Source organism: Falco rusticolus, chromosome 2 (assembly GCF_015220075.1).
Source record: "Falco rusticolus isolate bFalRus1 chromosome 2, bFalRus1.pri, whole genome shotgun sequence".
NCBI classification, from domain to species: domain Eukaryota; kingdom Metazoa; phylum Chordata; class Aves; order Falconiformes; family Falconidae; genus Falco; species Falco rusticolus.
The window spans coordinates 22,605,178-22,620,711 of NC_051188.1; the positions used below are offsets into that span (position 1 = coordinate 22,605,178).

Below are 15,534 nucleotides of genomic sequence, written 5' to 3' on the forward strand. Positions count from 1 at the left end.
GTCGTAAAAAAATATTATCTATAAAATATGCTAGAAAATGATCTACAGTTTCCCTGTCCTGAGGTTTTGATGGATTACACACCCTCATTCCCAGCCACATCCAATCTGGCTGGGAAGCAGGATGCTATCAAAACATGCCCTTGTGCAAGCACTGCTGTGGCCCCACCTTTGGCCCCAGTCAGCAAGTCCGCTCTCACAGCAGCTGAGAGTAGCTGCTCAGACTTCTCGGCCACTGGTTGTCTCCTGTAACTGGGAAGCTTCTCCTGGCGCTGGCACTGGCTGTTGCAGACACTGTTCAGAGGAGTAAGGGACAGGGTCATGGGTTTCCAAGAACACCGTGGCCAGTGCTAGAAAGCAGCAGCTGCAGCATGGCCTAATGGTGATCACCCCTTTGGCATCCACCCCTGCAATGGCCAGTACCAGGAGAAGCTTCTCAGTTACAGGAGACAACCAGTGACCGAGGTGTTGAAACGTTTCTTGGGTGAACTGTGGCACTGTAGGAGCGGGCAGGGCTAGCTGGTGGCATGTGGGTGGTAGTGGTGGAGAAAGAGGGTGGCACTCTGCAGTACATCTGCTCCATAAGAAAAATGGTCTGAACCTGCTCTGGACCTCCAGTATCCCCAGTGTAGAGAAGCAGTGGGACTGGTTTCACCATGGGAGGCGCAGAGTTGGATCCTGTCCATCCTCAGCCTGGTTCACATGCAAAAGGCATCAGGGAAAGAGGGACACTCGCTTTTCCACTCACCTGGAGAGTGATGCCCTAGACACACCTCTGCTCGGTGGGTGAGGAGCTATGCAAGGAGGCTGATGCAGCAGCAGATGTGGGCTATTGCATCCCTGCCTATGGGGCAGGTTAACTGGGATGTAGGAGAGGAGCTGGCTGCTCTCTCAAAGATCAGTTGTAGCCCACCAGCCACACGCCAAAATTTGCCAGTTATCACAGCCTGAATTCGACTGAGCCGAGTTGGAGATGGGGTAACAAATTCAACAAGTCTCAGAATATTTGCTCTTCTACCCTGCATGAACTCATACAGATCTACTTCTCAAGGTTTATGGTAAAACCCATTCATGCAGCTCAGGCCAGGCTGGAGCTCTTTTCTGCGTCGTTAATTCCTTGGCTTGTTTTTCTTTTTCCAAAGTTCTCTGCAGGTCATTCCCCCCAAGTGCAGCAAGGGATGGAAGAGCACATTGAAACCATTATTGATAAACAGTTGCGTCTCAAAGCTACACAGAGCCATTATTTCACAAAGATGTGAACAAAATGGTTTTGCATTGTGTGAATTATTTTCCTATTTGAAACACAGAATTTCTCTCAAATAGCTTTAAAACCCATATTGTAGTGAAGCATCCAGTTTGTTCCATTAACTACTCACAGAGTCAACTGCAGAACCACTGTTATTAATTTCAATGGAAAGCTAAAATGCAGTTCATTTTCTGTAATTGCAGGCCCATCACCTAAAGACCCAGAAAAAGCTTTTAATCCAAGGCATTTTTAGAAGGGTATGATTACATCACATATCTTCATAAGGTGCACAATTACCAGGGCGTCAATCACAAAGAAACACAAAGAACCAAACTTCCTGGGCTGTTAGAGACATCCCCCTCCACCGTCCTGGGGCTGCTGGGGTGTGGGGTGCTGGGGTGGGTGCCGGAGGTGGGGCACCTCTCTGGGACCTCGCCATGGTGGGGAGCACCAATCCCAGAAGCTGTCCCAGTGCCAGGCTGCATCCCCAGTGCTAACAAGGCTGGCAGTGATGGAAAGCCCCAAAGACCCCTTATGCCTCCCCATGCTGCAGCCAGCACGCTACCTGTCAAGAGGATGATGCGGAGCGAGCCTGAGCCTGGAGGAAGCATTAGTGGGCTGCAAGATGCCTTGGAAAAAGCAGCACTTCCAGTGTTGTAGGGGAGTGGCCATGCATCACTGCAGCAAGATGGTGAACAGGGAACACGCAAAAAAGTCAGAAAAAATGGCAGAAAGCTTGGGAAGAAAAATCTGAGGGTAAATGCTATTTTGTTCAAGGATGAGAAAGACTGTGAGGTGCAGAGTACTCAGCTGAATAGAAATTCACCCCAAAGGCACAGGAAAACCTATTGCAGCTGGATGGCTGACCCAGGATCCCTGAACGAGCTCCCCAGGATGGGATGAGGGCTGCAGTGGCATGGTGGCTTCTGTCCTGTCCTGGCTGCCCTCGTGGACATCATCCCATGCCAAGCTGCTGGCTACACTCACACCACAGCCAGAAGGGACTGCGTGGTTTAAATCCAAGGTCTTTACTACGCTGATTCTATTAAAGAAAAAAAAAATTACATAGCACCTCTGGCACGTCTGTGGGAAGAGGAAACGCCAGCTGGAGGGAAGAAGAAAGGAAAACCTTTGGGTTTGAATTATTGCTTGACTGTTTCGCTCAAGGAGGGACAGCCATGATCACCTGCCGCAACTGAAGCCTGCTGCAGCCTGGGGGCATATCGGTAGGACTTGCACCCACAGGCAGAGTTTCAGTGCAAGGCCACCATTTCCAAGCAGGATCCTTCGTCCTCACAAACTTGACTTACGGAGAAAACTCAGATTGGTGGAAACCCATAGATGCTGGAAGACCAACTCACTTTGGCGTCTGACATGCATTAACAGCACTTTCCCCTTGGCTCTTGGCTTCAGTCCTCTCCCGCTTTAAGCACTGATGGATGCTGAGCAGTAGCTGCAGCAGCAGAGGGGCGAGAGAGCTGAAACTGTTTCTTTCCAGGGCTGCTTCAACAGTATGGAGGACCCACCTCCCGCTGCATCCCACAAGGGACCATTCAATTGATTGCAAAAAGAGCTGAGTGTACTCAGCACCTTGGTGGATGAGGACTAAGGTGGGTGATAGGGATGGCAGAAGTAGCTGTTTGGGAAGCAATTTAATTAATAAAAAGGTAAGAAACAAAAAGGTCAAGTCTCGCCTCTGCTGTGCTGTATTTAATCTGCACGTGTACACAAGACTTCAGGCTCCCATTTTTGTGGTTTTTTTTTTTTTTTTTTTTTTTTATCTAGCTCATTTCCCCAAACATGGTAACATTTTTTAACTTTAGTGGATGACATTTTGTAATATGTTTAAGGATCTGTAATATTTTATGCTTGTAGCCTTTTTTGCAATTGTTGTTCCAATATGGCACTGATGCTGGTATTAAAGTTTAATATGATTAGAAAGCTCAATTGTATAACCAAGGGGTTATACTCTTTATCTGTTCAAATCTGATTAAAAAGCTTCTCTTCAGTAGCTTTCCACAATCGCTTTATAGCAAAACCTGGGAGCAAAGCCACCAGCACTTTGGTTTGTCCCAGATTAAAAGAAATACCAAATGGGTTCCTTAATTGCATACCTCGTTCATTACCATACAAATCTGGGTCCAAACTGCAACCCTGGCTTATTTGGCTTTAGTGGAGCTGCTGGCTGAGAAAGGGCTTGTGCAACTGGCTGGATACTCAGGCTTGCCCTGAGGCTGGTTGAGGTTCAATACTGATCTGCTTTAAGGGCAGGGAAAAAAGCTTTTTGGGCCTGCTGCCTGGAGGTTTCACCCCCATACACTATGCTCTGGGGGTAAAGCAGAGCTGCTAGATGAACCCCTTACTGAGCAGAGACTATTTTGTGTGCTATGGATCCACAGCATTAGGCAAGCCTAGCTCTGAGACTGGAGTTAGAGAGCGCTCCTGATGTGTTCACATGAACCTTTGCAGCTGCACCTTCAAAGGTGGGGATGGCTGTTCTGCTGACTACCTCCCTGCAAAACACCAAGGCTGAGACACCATGACCGCTGTCTCCTGTGTAGCCAAAACTGGTATGCGCCACCGCAGCACGCTTGATGTGAGATGTAAAGCAGCCTGGATGACGCTGCCTCTTGGCTCTAAACCGGAGTTTCCACAGCTGGTTGCTGCAGCCAAGGCAGGGCAGGAAAGGTCTGGCAGCGGAGTTGAGGTGTTTAAGCCAGCTACTACTACTTGAGAAGGAGGGTGAAATGGGGCAGCCCCTCCTAGATTAAATATTTGCCCCTAAGTGTCGAGGAGAGGCTCTTCCCTTCCATCTCTTGTCCAACTCCTGTAATGGGAGCAACCGGCTCTCACTCCCCCTTTGGCAAAGCAAACCTGGCTTTCCCCGCCGAGGAGTGTGCTCTTTCTGCTTGGCTGTGCTTGCAGCCCACAGATTCCTCCAGCATAGTTTAACAACAAAACCAAGCCTCGAACCCAAACACATTCCTTCTCAAACAGCTTCAGGCACAGTGAATGCCATGGCCTCTGATGGGACTCTCAGGCCCCCGGTTTCTGAGTTGTCTGAAGTTTCCTGCATCACTCTGCAGAAGGGAGTTCACCACCATCGTATCAATTGCAATGCATCACCGACACGGGCATTGCACCCGTCTTGCACTGCTAATATTCGGGGGACCCATCCATCCAATATGGCAACGAACAGAAGGACAACACCAACATTTAGCCAGGATTAAGCCTTCTTACCTATATAACATTATTTGACTTGTCCCAGAAGCATAAAGTCTAAAGCCTTCTCCATCCTCTGGGCGATAAGTAATCTATGAACTGTTCTTCAGTAGCTGGACAGATTTACATCAGGTGCGATGAGGTCGCTGCAAATCATTTTCCGTCTCTCCTTTTTGTATGTGTTGGATGAGATCCACTTTTTAGGTAAGTAAGCTTGCCTAGAAGTTGTCTGAGACAACTGGGATGTCTGTGTTCACTGACCTTCCTTGGTGTTGCACCATCTTCTTGGGCTGTGTGGCATCAGACACATGGCCTTAACTCTATGTTTGCCATCACTGCTGCCCTGCCTGGCATAGTCATTCTTTTAACTCATCAGAATCTCCTACCTTGGCTCCTTAACAAATTTTTATGATCCATTGGAAGTAAATGGTCAAGTTTCTTAACTAAAAGGAACTTCTGATATTATCTGACTCATGCTACAGCTGAGAACCAGGCTTACATTTTCATTATACCCACCCCAGATCTATTAGGGCATCTGCAAATAAATTAATTCTTAAATCTTTTGTGATCTTGAATTTACCCCTCAGTTGTTCTTGACTCTAAATAGGAAGTGTAAAGTGACAAACGAAATATCTTCAGATTTAACTTCATTGACATGCTGTGAAGCAGAAAAAACTGTTGCACATTTTTCACTGGAGACCCCCAGGGTTGGTTGGGAAAGGTGTTCCTCCCACAAAGCTCCAGCACACAGATGTGTGTGGACCACCACCTCACTCAACAGCTCTGTGCACCTTCAGCTGCAATAAAGAATTCATTAATTTGTAAATCAGAACTGATGGTCTGGCTCTTAACTTACAAGACATACAAGAGCTAATTACCTACTGGCAGACGTGGCTGGTTTCTTCTGTGTTTCTGTACATACGCATGGTTTTGTTTTAAAGGAACTCATCTAATTGTAACACGCTAACTGCTGCAAGGAGTAAGAGTCCAGGTTCTGGGCAACTTTACTGCAAATCATTAAGAAATTGCTTTTAGACTCATTCCAGCTTTACAGATGTCTAAAGATAGAGCCTACTTGCCTGCAGGAGATGGAGATGGGAACTGATTACCAGGAGGCTCAAGTTTCAGCTGTAAAAATGATGTTTCCAGCAAGACTGTCTCCTTGCATCAAATCTCTGCTGTGAAAACATCCTCCAGCTGACTGGTACCAGCTGGCGTCGAGGGGGAAAGAGGAAACACTGTTTGTGGCTAAGTACCGTAAGGCACAGATCTTACCTCCACTTTAGAAACACTTCTCAGTGCTGGAACTACCAGTTAAACAGCTGGTATGTTACTCTGGTGGGATGAGGATGCCCTCAGACTCTTTTGGTACATTCACTAACTGTAATTTATGATAAACCACAGCAGGAAAAAAAAATAAATATCTTTAAACTGAGCCTGCATTGAGCTACCCATAGCTTTTGCAAAGAGTGAGACAATACTTTGAATTATTACAATGAGTAGAATGAACTTTTATTTTCATTCATTCTTCATTAATACCATACAATTAGATAGCAATATCTGGAGAAAAAAAAATATCGTGAAATAATTTAAACCAGAAGGCACAGAAAACCAAACCCAACTATGCAGCTACAAGAGAAAGGGGGAAAATGATTCAGGAAGGGAATTAATTCAGAAGGGTTTTATCGCTAGACATTCTGATCAAAAGCTACAGCACACAGAAACAAAACCGCACAGTTTAAGCTAACCCATGCTTTTGTTACGTATACATATAAAAGAAAAAAAAAAAAGAAATCTAAGGTTTTGGATGAAAAGTATAATTTTAAAAATAAAAAACATTAAGTCTAGTACATGTGTCAAAGTCGTCCCTAACATCTACACTAAGATGTACTTTACAAAAAAATCTGCAGTGAGAGCAAAGCATACAGTTCAACAGCATCTGGCGACAGGAGGAAACTTGATCTCGAATCATTTAAAAGTATCAAATCAGTTTGGCGTTTGCTTCAGGAAGAAAGATTCTCAGTACAGTAATATACTGTAGAGGACATTCTTCTGTATTTTAGTATTATGAAATTAAACTGATTGGATACATTACAGAGAGGAATAAAACCACTTCATTCATATGAGATTTTTACAAATTTTTTGCAAAACAGTAACTTTATTTCTTTTGAAAACAAAGCTACTGGAATTAATGACATGCGATAATATGCCCAGATATTACACCAGCTAAGTTTGAAAATAAAGTTCATGCTTCACAATTGAAATACGCTGTGATTCTCAAATACATTCTCTGGTAATTAATAATACAATACAGAGGTCATTCATAAAATCAGTTCAGGTTGGGAACCTGGTTTATAAATTAAGTTCTTTTTCAAATATGCAGAACACTGACAACACACAGGGTTAGCGCCAGGTCAGCACATTTCTTTCTGCACTCCACCCCTCTTTTCTTAAACAAAACGGGTGCTTAGCCTGCAAATACCATGGAAAGGCAAAGTCTAGAAGTTACAGGTTGGTTTGTAAAAATACTAAATACAATCCAAGATAAACAGTATTACTCTTACTGACAACTTAATAGCAGGTGCTCTCTAAAGGAAAAAAATAATCCTGAAATGCAAGAGAGATCGTTTCAGCATTTGATATCAAGGCATTTGCGCATTTGTCAGGAGGTGACAGAGTAAAAGTGAACTTTGCAGCGTACTTTGCAGTTGGACTTGAATTCAAAGAGCCTTCCTTCTAGCCTGCCCACCTGTAAACCATAACATATGGGTTCTCAATAGCTTGCTTTTTTCCTGGAACTAATTCTCTCATTTAGAAAGTACAACTCAAAGTATTGTTTCCACACATGAACAAAGAGAGCTGACAACTACAATAGAAACAGTAAAAATGACCTTTGTAAAAATGTTCATCAAAATTCTCTGACATAGCAAAACATTTGTTTTTAAAGTAAAGTCTAATACTGCAAGCCATTCACTCAAAGGTGACCTCGGGCACGTGTACTCTTGCCAGCATTGCAACAGGAATTACTTCCACTTTCTTGTCATTATAGGATATAAACTCTGTAATATATTAAAGTTTCCTAACAAAGAGTCCAATTATTGCACTTTATAAAAATTCCAGTAATATCAGGCTTTTGTCCTACTTTTCTATGAACACTGATGCCCTGCAAGAAAACTCTGGGGGACCAAGAAATTTCTGATGAGTAAGATGGATTACTTGAATCAGTCTGGAATACTGAATCAAAAATGGAAAGGCTTACGAAATGAGGAGATGTACCTTTGGAAACGGATTTTGATTCATAGCAGCAAATAGATGTGTCACTCCAGTACTGACACACATTCTCTTTGCGAGGAAGAACGGGCACATGGCTATTACGTTTATATATATCACATATAATTTGAGGACTGTGCAGAGAAACCCAAAGAACCACTAAGTTCTTCTGCTGACTCTACAAGCCTGACGGGGGAAGCTCAACGACAGCCATATCAGAGTGGGAGTTTCTCTGTGAGCTCGCATATATTTGCATTTGCGTCAGCAACAGATATAGCAAACAGAAATGGCTATTTCAGGATGGAAAGATATATACAGTAAGTCTGAGAGGCCCGTAAAAACCAGAAAATACAGCAGTTTTGGCCCTGCTTATAACCAGCTGTATCAATAGGGGAAAAAAGATAGAGGAGATTTTTGTGCCAGCTATCTAGAAAAAGACACTGCTTGAACCGAAGTGATTCACAAATCTATATGAGGCTTCCAGGCCAGCAAATCACGGTTAAAGTTACTTTGTTTCTCTGCTCCTTCAGCATGGGAACCAGTGCAGAATGGCTCATTCCAACTGTGGACAGTCCATTTACAGCAACAATCATATCACCACACCTAAAAAACACAAGAAGAAAAAAAAAACCAAATGATGACTACTGCTCTGCAGTAACTACTATACACCAACAAACAGAACTTCATTGCTGAGGTGACAGGTTTGCATCAGGTTGAAAAGCGTAGCTAAAAAACGCAAAGGGGTTCAATTCTAAGTCTGTTTTACTGCTGAAACTCATCTGGGAAATTCCCAAATCACTAGATTTCAATTCTAACACCAAGATAGTTCTGCATTAAGAGCTGACCTGTAGGAAAACATGCAAAGAGAGATTTGGAAAGATCTAAGAGACAGGAGGAGATAATGAGATAGCACGTGCATGACAGAAGCATTTCTGTTTGTTTGTGTGGATTATAACACATTTACCCCAAACACGCCTTTACCGTAGGAGGTGTAAGTAAAGATACTTATGGTTACCAACTGCATTCCAACCGAGAACCTTGTTTTCAATGGCTTACAATTTTGTCAAATGTAACCACTTGGCTTGAAATCTCCCTCAGCAGATGGTTCAACTGAGAAGCTGTAGCATCTCTGTGCTTTGAAGCAGGGAACAGAAATTTGGGAGGGTGATGTTTGCCTGCCTTGAGAAAGTTGACCTTGAAGGGTTAGGTTTCAGTTTTTACAAGCTCAAGAGAAACTTCGAAAAGCATCTAAGTTCTTCCTCCGCTGAGCACGCTCCATCTCCAGGCATCTCTTCTCTGCAACTTGAGTGTGTGTTTGGCATCCTCCAGAGCAGTGGAACATGACTCTGGAGATTCAACAGGGCTTTTCCTGAAACTGATCCTCCCAACTATCGGAGGCAAAAAGATGCTCTCCTGAGCTCTTCTGGTGTCCTCCACCAGGGCAGAGCAGCAGCAGAAGAGGCAGCATGACCCAACACCAGTCAAATGTGCATTCAAGTCCCTCTCTGCCTGAACCAAGGTACCCCATCACCCAAACCACAATGCTACAATTCACTGAGTGGGGTCTCACTCACCCAGCCTTTCTGCTGAAGTCATTTCACCTTCTATAAAATCACACTAGACAGATCGTGTAGACAGAAAACTGTCTTAACTATTGAACTGTAAAGTTATTTATTCTTTTCCTCTCTAGCCTAACAAAACATCTAGATAATATAAACAAAACAACAGCTTCAAAAAGACCTGCCCCATGATAACTCATGGTGCAGGTTCTAAGGAGCGCACCCTGGTTTACGGCCCATTTTTAAGTCCGTGTTCTCAGTGAGACGGTAGATTCAGACAGAGGGTACTGTATCACAATATTACACAAGAACATCTTTTTCATTCCTTACAAGGGAGTAAGTGTGACCACAACTAGTCTTCCACTCCTCTTAGGAATGATGCTTGAATTTCCATTGGTGGGAAGATGTCCGGCATTGTTTAACATCTTTATTGGCAATGTCGACACTTGGATCGAAGAGGGACCTTGACAGGCTTGAGATGTGGGCTTCTGCAAACTTCAGCAAGGCCAGGTGTGAGGTCCTGCACATGGGTCAGGGCGATCCCAATCACCAGTACAGGCTGAGTGGGGAATGGACTGACGGCAGCCCTGAGGAGAAAGGCTTGGGAGTGTTGGTGGACAAGAAGGTCAACATGAGCCATCAATGTGCACTCACAGCCCAGAAAGCCAACCGCACCCTGGGCTGCGTCAAAAGCAGCGTGGCCAGCAGGTCGAGCGAGGGGATTCTCCCCCACTGCTCCGCTCTCATGAGACCCAGCTGGAGCGCTGTGTTCAGCTCTGGGGCCCCCAACAGAAGACAGACATGGACCTGTTGGAGTGGCTCCAGAGCAGGGCCATGAAGATGCTCAGAGGGCTGGAGCACCTCTCCTGTGAAGACAGGCTGAGAGAGTTGGGGTGGTTCAGCCTGGAGAAGAGAAGGCTCCAGGGACACCTTAGAGCAGCCTTCCAGCACCTAAAGGAGCCTACAGGAAAGCTGGAGAGGGACTTTTTACAAGAGCATGTAGTAACAGGACAAGGGGGACTGGCTTTAAACTGAAAGAGGGCAGATTTAGGTTAGACATTAGGAAGAAATTCTTCCCTGTGAGGGCGGTGAGGCCCTGGCACAGGTTGCCCAGAGCAGCTGTGGCTGCCCCATCCCTGGCAGTGCTCAAGGCCAGGCTGGATGGGGCTGTGAGCAGCCTGGTCTGGTGGGAGGTGTCCCTGCCCATGGCAGGGGGGTGGGACTAGGTGATCTTGAAGGTCCCTTCCAACCCAGACCATTCTATGATTCTAGACATTAAGTCCCCAGTCTGAAATTATTTACTTTGTGTTGAACTGGGATCTTTCATTTAATCCAAACTGTTCCATAGTTAGTAAAAAAAGATGTTATTTTGTGTTTGGCCAAGCTATTTTTTAATTTATTTGTTTAGTCATTTGTCCTGGTTTCAGCTGAGATAGAGTTAATTTTCTTCTTGGTGGCTACTGCAGGGTTGTGTTTTGGATTTAATGTGGGAACAGTGTGGTCAGGGACCTTTTAGTTTCTCAGGCCTTGCTGTCGGGAGGGCTGGAGGGGCGCAGGAAACTGGAAGGGGACACAGACAGGACAGGTGACCCGAATTAGCCAAAGGGGTATTCCATGCTATGGGACGTCATGCTTGGTATATAAACTGGGGAGGTTGGCCAGGGCTTTTGATCATTGCTCAGGGACTGGCTGGGCATCGGTCAGTGGGTGGTGAGCAGTTGTACTGTGCATCACTGGTTTTCTTCCCTCCTTTACCTTTGGATTTCATTCCTCTCCACTTCTCCCTCCTTTTCCTTATAACCGTGATTATCATTATTATTAATGTTCTTTTGGTTTTATCTCAATTGTTAAACTGTTCTTATCTCAACCCTCGAGTTTTGCATTTCTTTCCAATTCTCCTCCCCAGCCCCCTGTGTGAGGGGGGAGTGAGCGAGCAGCTCAGTGGCACTTAATTGCCGGCTGGGGTTAAACCATGACATCATTGAACTGAAAAATAAATTACCGTCAAGGCTCTAGGCATAAGTACATTTTTTTCTTAAGTTACTTTGTAAGTAAATCTACATGTAAAAATCACGCCATAAAACTTCAAGTTGCATATTCTTTACTGCCACCTTCACAAAAAGTCAGTTTATGAACAAGAGAACCTTTAATACGAATTGTAAGTCCTAGTTCTGAACTAATCCTACACAAGGCTAAGATGCATATGGATGCTAGACCTGGGGGTTGCATCCAAACATAACGTGTAAGTAAAATCATATAATCTTTAAGGTCAGAAGGGACCTCAGGAGGTTTATAGTCCCACCATCCGTTCAAAGCAAGGTCAGCTGTGAGAACTGATCAGGTCTCTTAGGGCTTTATCCAGCTGGGTCTCAGCAACTTCCAAGGGCAGAGACCACGCAACTCATGCCACTGCCTGACCGTCGTCATGGGGAAATAATTGCTGTTTATAACCAGTCTCAACCTCTTTTGTTCAGCTTGTGCCTACTGTCTCTTGTCCTCTTGCCCTGCACCACTGTGAAAAGCCCAGGCTGTGTCTCCGTGATAACCTCCTTGTAGGTACTGGAAGGGGCTGTTAGCTGTCCCTGAAGCCCTCTCCTTGCGGTGCAAGCACTCCAGCTCCCACCATCTCAGGGGCCTCTGCTGAACTTGCCTCATTTTATCAGTGTCTTTCACACCAACTAATGACTCTCAGGGCACTGGGGTTCCTTAACAGTCTTCTCCGAGATCTTTTTCATCTGCTTTCTTGCCCTTCTGTTAAAGCAGCAGCACCCATCCTCCGTACCAGAGTTTCCAGCAGGGGCTTCAGAAGGCTATATGAAAGGATAAAGCATTTTTCCCCACTTTAAAGAATTAAGTTCTAATTTTTTAGCTGTTCTCTAGGAAGACAAAAATGTTACAAACCAGATAGCTCTGTACATACACATTTCACAATGTCTCTTGGCCTAATGGAGAGTTCAACAGAGAGATGGAGACAGCAGGTGACGTCGGCACTGCAGATGGGGAGAAGCACAGGAGATGGCAGAGGTGCCAGCACAAGCACCAGCTCTGACAGACACCCTTTCCCCAGCAGAAACACCTCGCACTTCCCTGCATCACACTCATCAGGCAGGCAAAGCACTGCTGGGTTACATGATCCCCCCAGCACAAAATGCTACAGTGTATTTCCTTCAGCAACTATTTGCACCACCACACAACTATATAAAATTGTTTATTATTATTACTAGTATTTTAGCTTACTTTAATCTTCCATCAAAGTACGCAGGAGTTCCAAGAACAATCGTTTTAATGAAGAAAGGCTGGTTTGTGTGGTTCTCCTCATAGCCACCAACGATGCTGAAACCCCAGCTCCCTAAATTGCTCCGCCGCAGTACAACGTCATGGCAGCTATGGAGGCAGCTGTGGAATGGAAGCACAGGATAGCAAGAGAAAAAGCCATGTATACCACAAACAGATATTTTTATAGTAGGCACAGCACCTGCTGTCTCATCATTACCACTGTGCTAAGCGTGGAAGAGACGGGGAGGGACGGCACTTAGACTTCTGTTCCCAGAGTAATTTTGCAATATTCAAACCGATTACCAAAAAACCCTGCAATCTTGAGACAGAAAAGGATTTTAAAAGATATAATGCAGTGCTAGAATAATTACTTGAACACAGTTAACTCTGTAAACTGACAGTAATAGAACGGCATTTCAGGGATTTCACAGGTGGCAAGAATGTGGGTGGAAAATGGATACCTGATGTGTTCAGTTTGCAAGTCAAAAATGAAGTGCGTTTTACTTCCACCCCCAGTCAGTTTAGGCTTTTTCTACTTTAAGTAAAGACCTAAAAATCCATGCATCATCTTCACTACCTCTGAACTGATGCATCACCAGTAATGAAAATATAAATGATTAACCATTTTATTACACAGAATGTAAGTAATTCAGATCACACTTCACTAACTGTACTGGTAGATGTTATGTCCCCCAGGGAAAATTAATTCTTGCCAATGAAGTTGGCAATGACTGTAATAAAAAAAACCCCACACAACATAGAAATCAACTTCTGGGTAAAAAAGATGCCAAGTTCTTTACTGATGTACAATACCCATTTAAGAAATAGCAGCACAATGCATAGCATAACTTTAGGAGCCATGCATGGGCATCTGTAGTATATATGCAATAAACCACTGCTGAAGCATGGAAAGGAAGTACATTTACCAAAACTGGAAGCTGTTTATTGAGATTAGGTAACTCTTTAATACTTGAATGGAAGAGAAAGTAATTGATAGTAAAATTCAGAAATTATGTGAAATCTTTGGAGGGCCAATGCATGGTTCTGTTATCTTCAGCTGCATTCTGCTACCAATATGCCCGGTTCTTGTTGTGGCTTTATGCTTAAACTACAGACCTGAGCCTGGTAACTCTACCAGAGGGAGAGGAATTAACCTGTACGCCCTGACTGAAGTTAACAACACCATTCGCTGTAGCAGGAGCTTGTCTTGACAGTAAGCAATGCCAAAATGGCCTCATAGCTGTAATCACAAGAGAGTGAAAAACAGAAGAGTAAAAATGAAACAACTGATGTTCAGCACACTGCAGATTAGTCAAGAGGAGGGAGCCTGCTGCAAATCTTCCAAGATTTTTTTTGTGCTTGGCAGAGATGGTAATGGGTTCTTGGGAAAAAACCCAAACCCAACCAAACAGAACAACATAAGGATTTGTAACTACAGGTTCATACATGTGCAGGAGACCCATGCCAAGAGTCCTGTCAGAACCTACCAATCCAATATAGCGGAGATAGGCAGGCAGAAATAAGGGCAGATGTGCTGCAACTAATAAGGTCTCTGCTTTTGTATCTCTCTTGGACTTAGCTTGAAACAGGCAACTAATTATTTTATCGATTAATTCCGTACCTTGGAAGTCCCAACCACATGACCCACGATGGTGACCAGCTGGCATCGTACTCATTTTCACTGATGGTACTCAATTGTTCTTCATTAGCCTGGGGCTGTTCTTCTACCTGGACTTCCAGGGCTTTCAGGGCAACTACAGAAGAGGCAGCACTAGCTTTCAGCATGGCCACCGCCTCGCTGTGACTTAGGTTAGTCAAATCAATGCCGTTGATGTTCAGCAGCACATCACCTGTTCAAAGGTACAAGTGAGAACACATCAGTCTGTCAATCGTTCCTACCGAAAGCACCTCCTGCACCAAGGTTTCATTTAATCCTGTATTTTTTGGAGCTGAGACAGTCTGAACTAACAGCCTGGGAATGTGAATAGCTCCAAAGACTTACACTGTCAGTTTGAAACATTAATGTATTGAACCATTAAGCTGGATCAGTATAATTTATTTCCACATAATGCATCAAATACTGTAGCTTCTACAGTATATCACCCTCAAAATTTGAGACAGAAATTACCTAAGCACCTCACCATCTCAGCTACAACTGCTGCTGCAGAAGACACTACATAACTGCTTCCAGTGGTGGATTTTAGATCCGCACTAACTTTAAAAGGGAAGGAAGAATGATGTAAGGAACAATACAGGCACCACAAAGTAACCAACTCTTGTAGATAAGTGAGGCTCCACGGAGTGTTTTAGGTCTTCTGCTTTTTCTAACTTGTTGCTCAGGAGAACAAAATGGAATTAAAAAATTACTGGAAAGATTGGTAGAAAAACCAGTCCATTAAAAGAAAGACTGAGCATCTCTACAAAGGTATTCTGGAAAAAGTCAAAGCCACTAAAAGATTTGCCACAATTTTTATTATATTTCAGAGTATTTTTAAGAGATCTCAGAATGAAAACAAGAATGTTATTTACTGCCCAAGCAGTGACAGTTTCCTCTTCACACAGTGTCTCACTCACCAATGAAAGCCAGAAAAAACAAAGCAAAAGTGCAAACACTCAGGTCACATTTGGAACAAGACTAATATATTAAAAACTTTTTTCCTCCCAGAGAAAGCTGAAGTTGAGGTGCAGCCTCACTTGAAATCACTTTAGTTGCTGCTGTGGCTACGTTAATGTTACACAATGAAAAAGCAATTGCGATTCCTCTAGCGAGCGTGTTTTCGTAGTAGTACAGAAAAAGAAAGCATACGCGTTGGTATGTGGGTGTAAATCTCCCTCTCTTAGAAGCATATAAGGATGCTCCCACACTGTTCTTTTTAAATTTGCAATCTGTGAATTTTCCTAAATTTCGTGCCTAAAACAATCTGTAATTCTGCGTACTCTGAATCGCAGAGATCCCACAGGCAG

The 15,534-nt window shown here is 44.0% G+C and overlaps 1 protein-coding gene across 6 annotated transcripts in view; it reads right to left on the bottom strand.

Moving 5' to 3' along the window:
• Positions 1–5,952: 5,952 nt before the first annotated feature.
• LNX2 (ligand of numb-protein X 2) overlaps positions 5,953–15,534 on the bottom strand; it is a 65,306-nt gene continuing 55,724 nt past the window's right edge. For all 6 annotated transcript variants that reach the window (XM_037375831.1, XM_037375827.1, XM_037375828.1 and 3 more), the window contains 3 exons: positions 14,192–14,420; positions 12,532–12,690; positions 5,953–8,338 (listed from right to left, as the gene is read on the bottom strand). In XM_037375831.1, the coding sequence (XP_037231728.1) occupies positions 8,203–8,338; positions 12,532–12,690; positions 14,192–14,420 (524 nt within the window). In that variant the 3' untranslated portion in view covers positions 5,953–8,202. The remainder of the gene's footprint in view (positions 8,339–12,531; positions 12,691–14,191; positions 14,421–15,534) is intronic.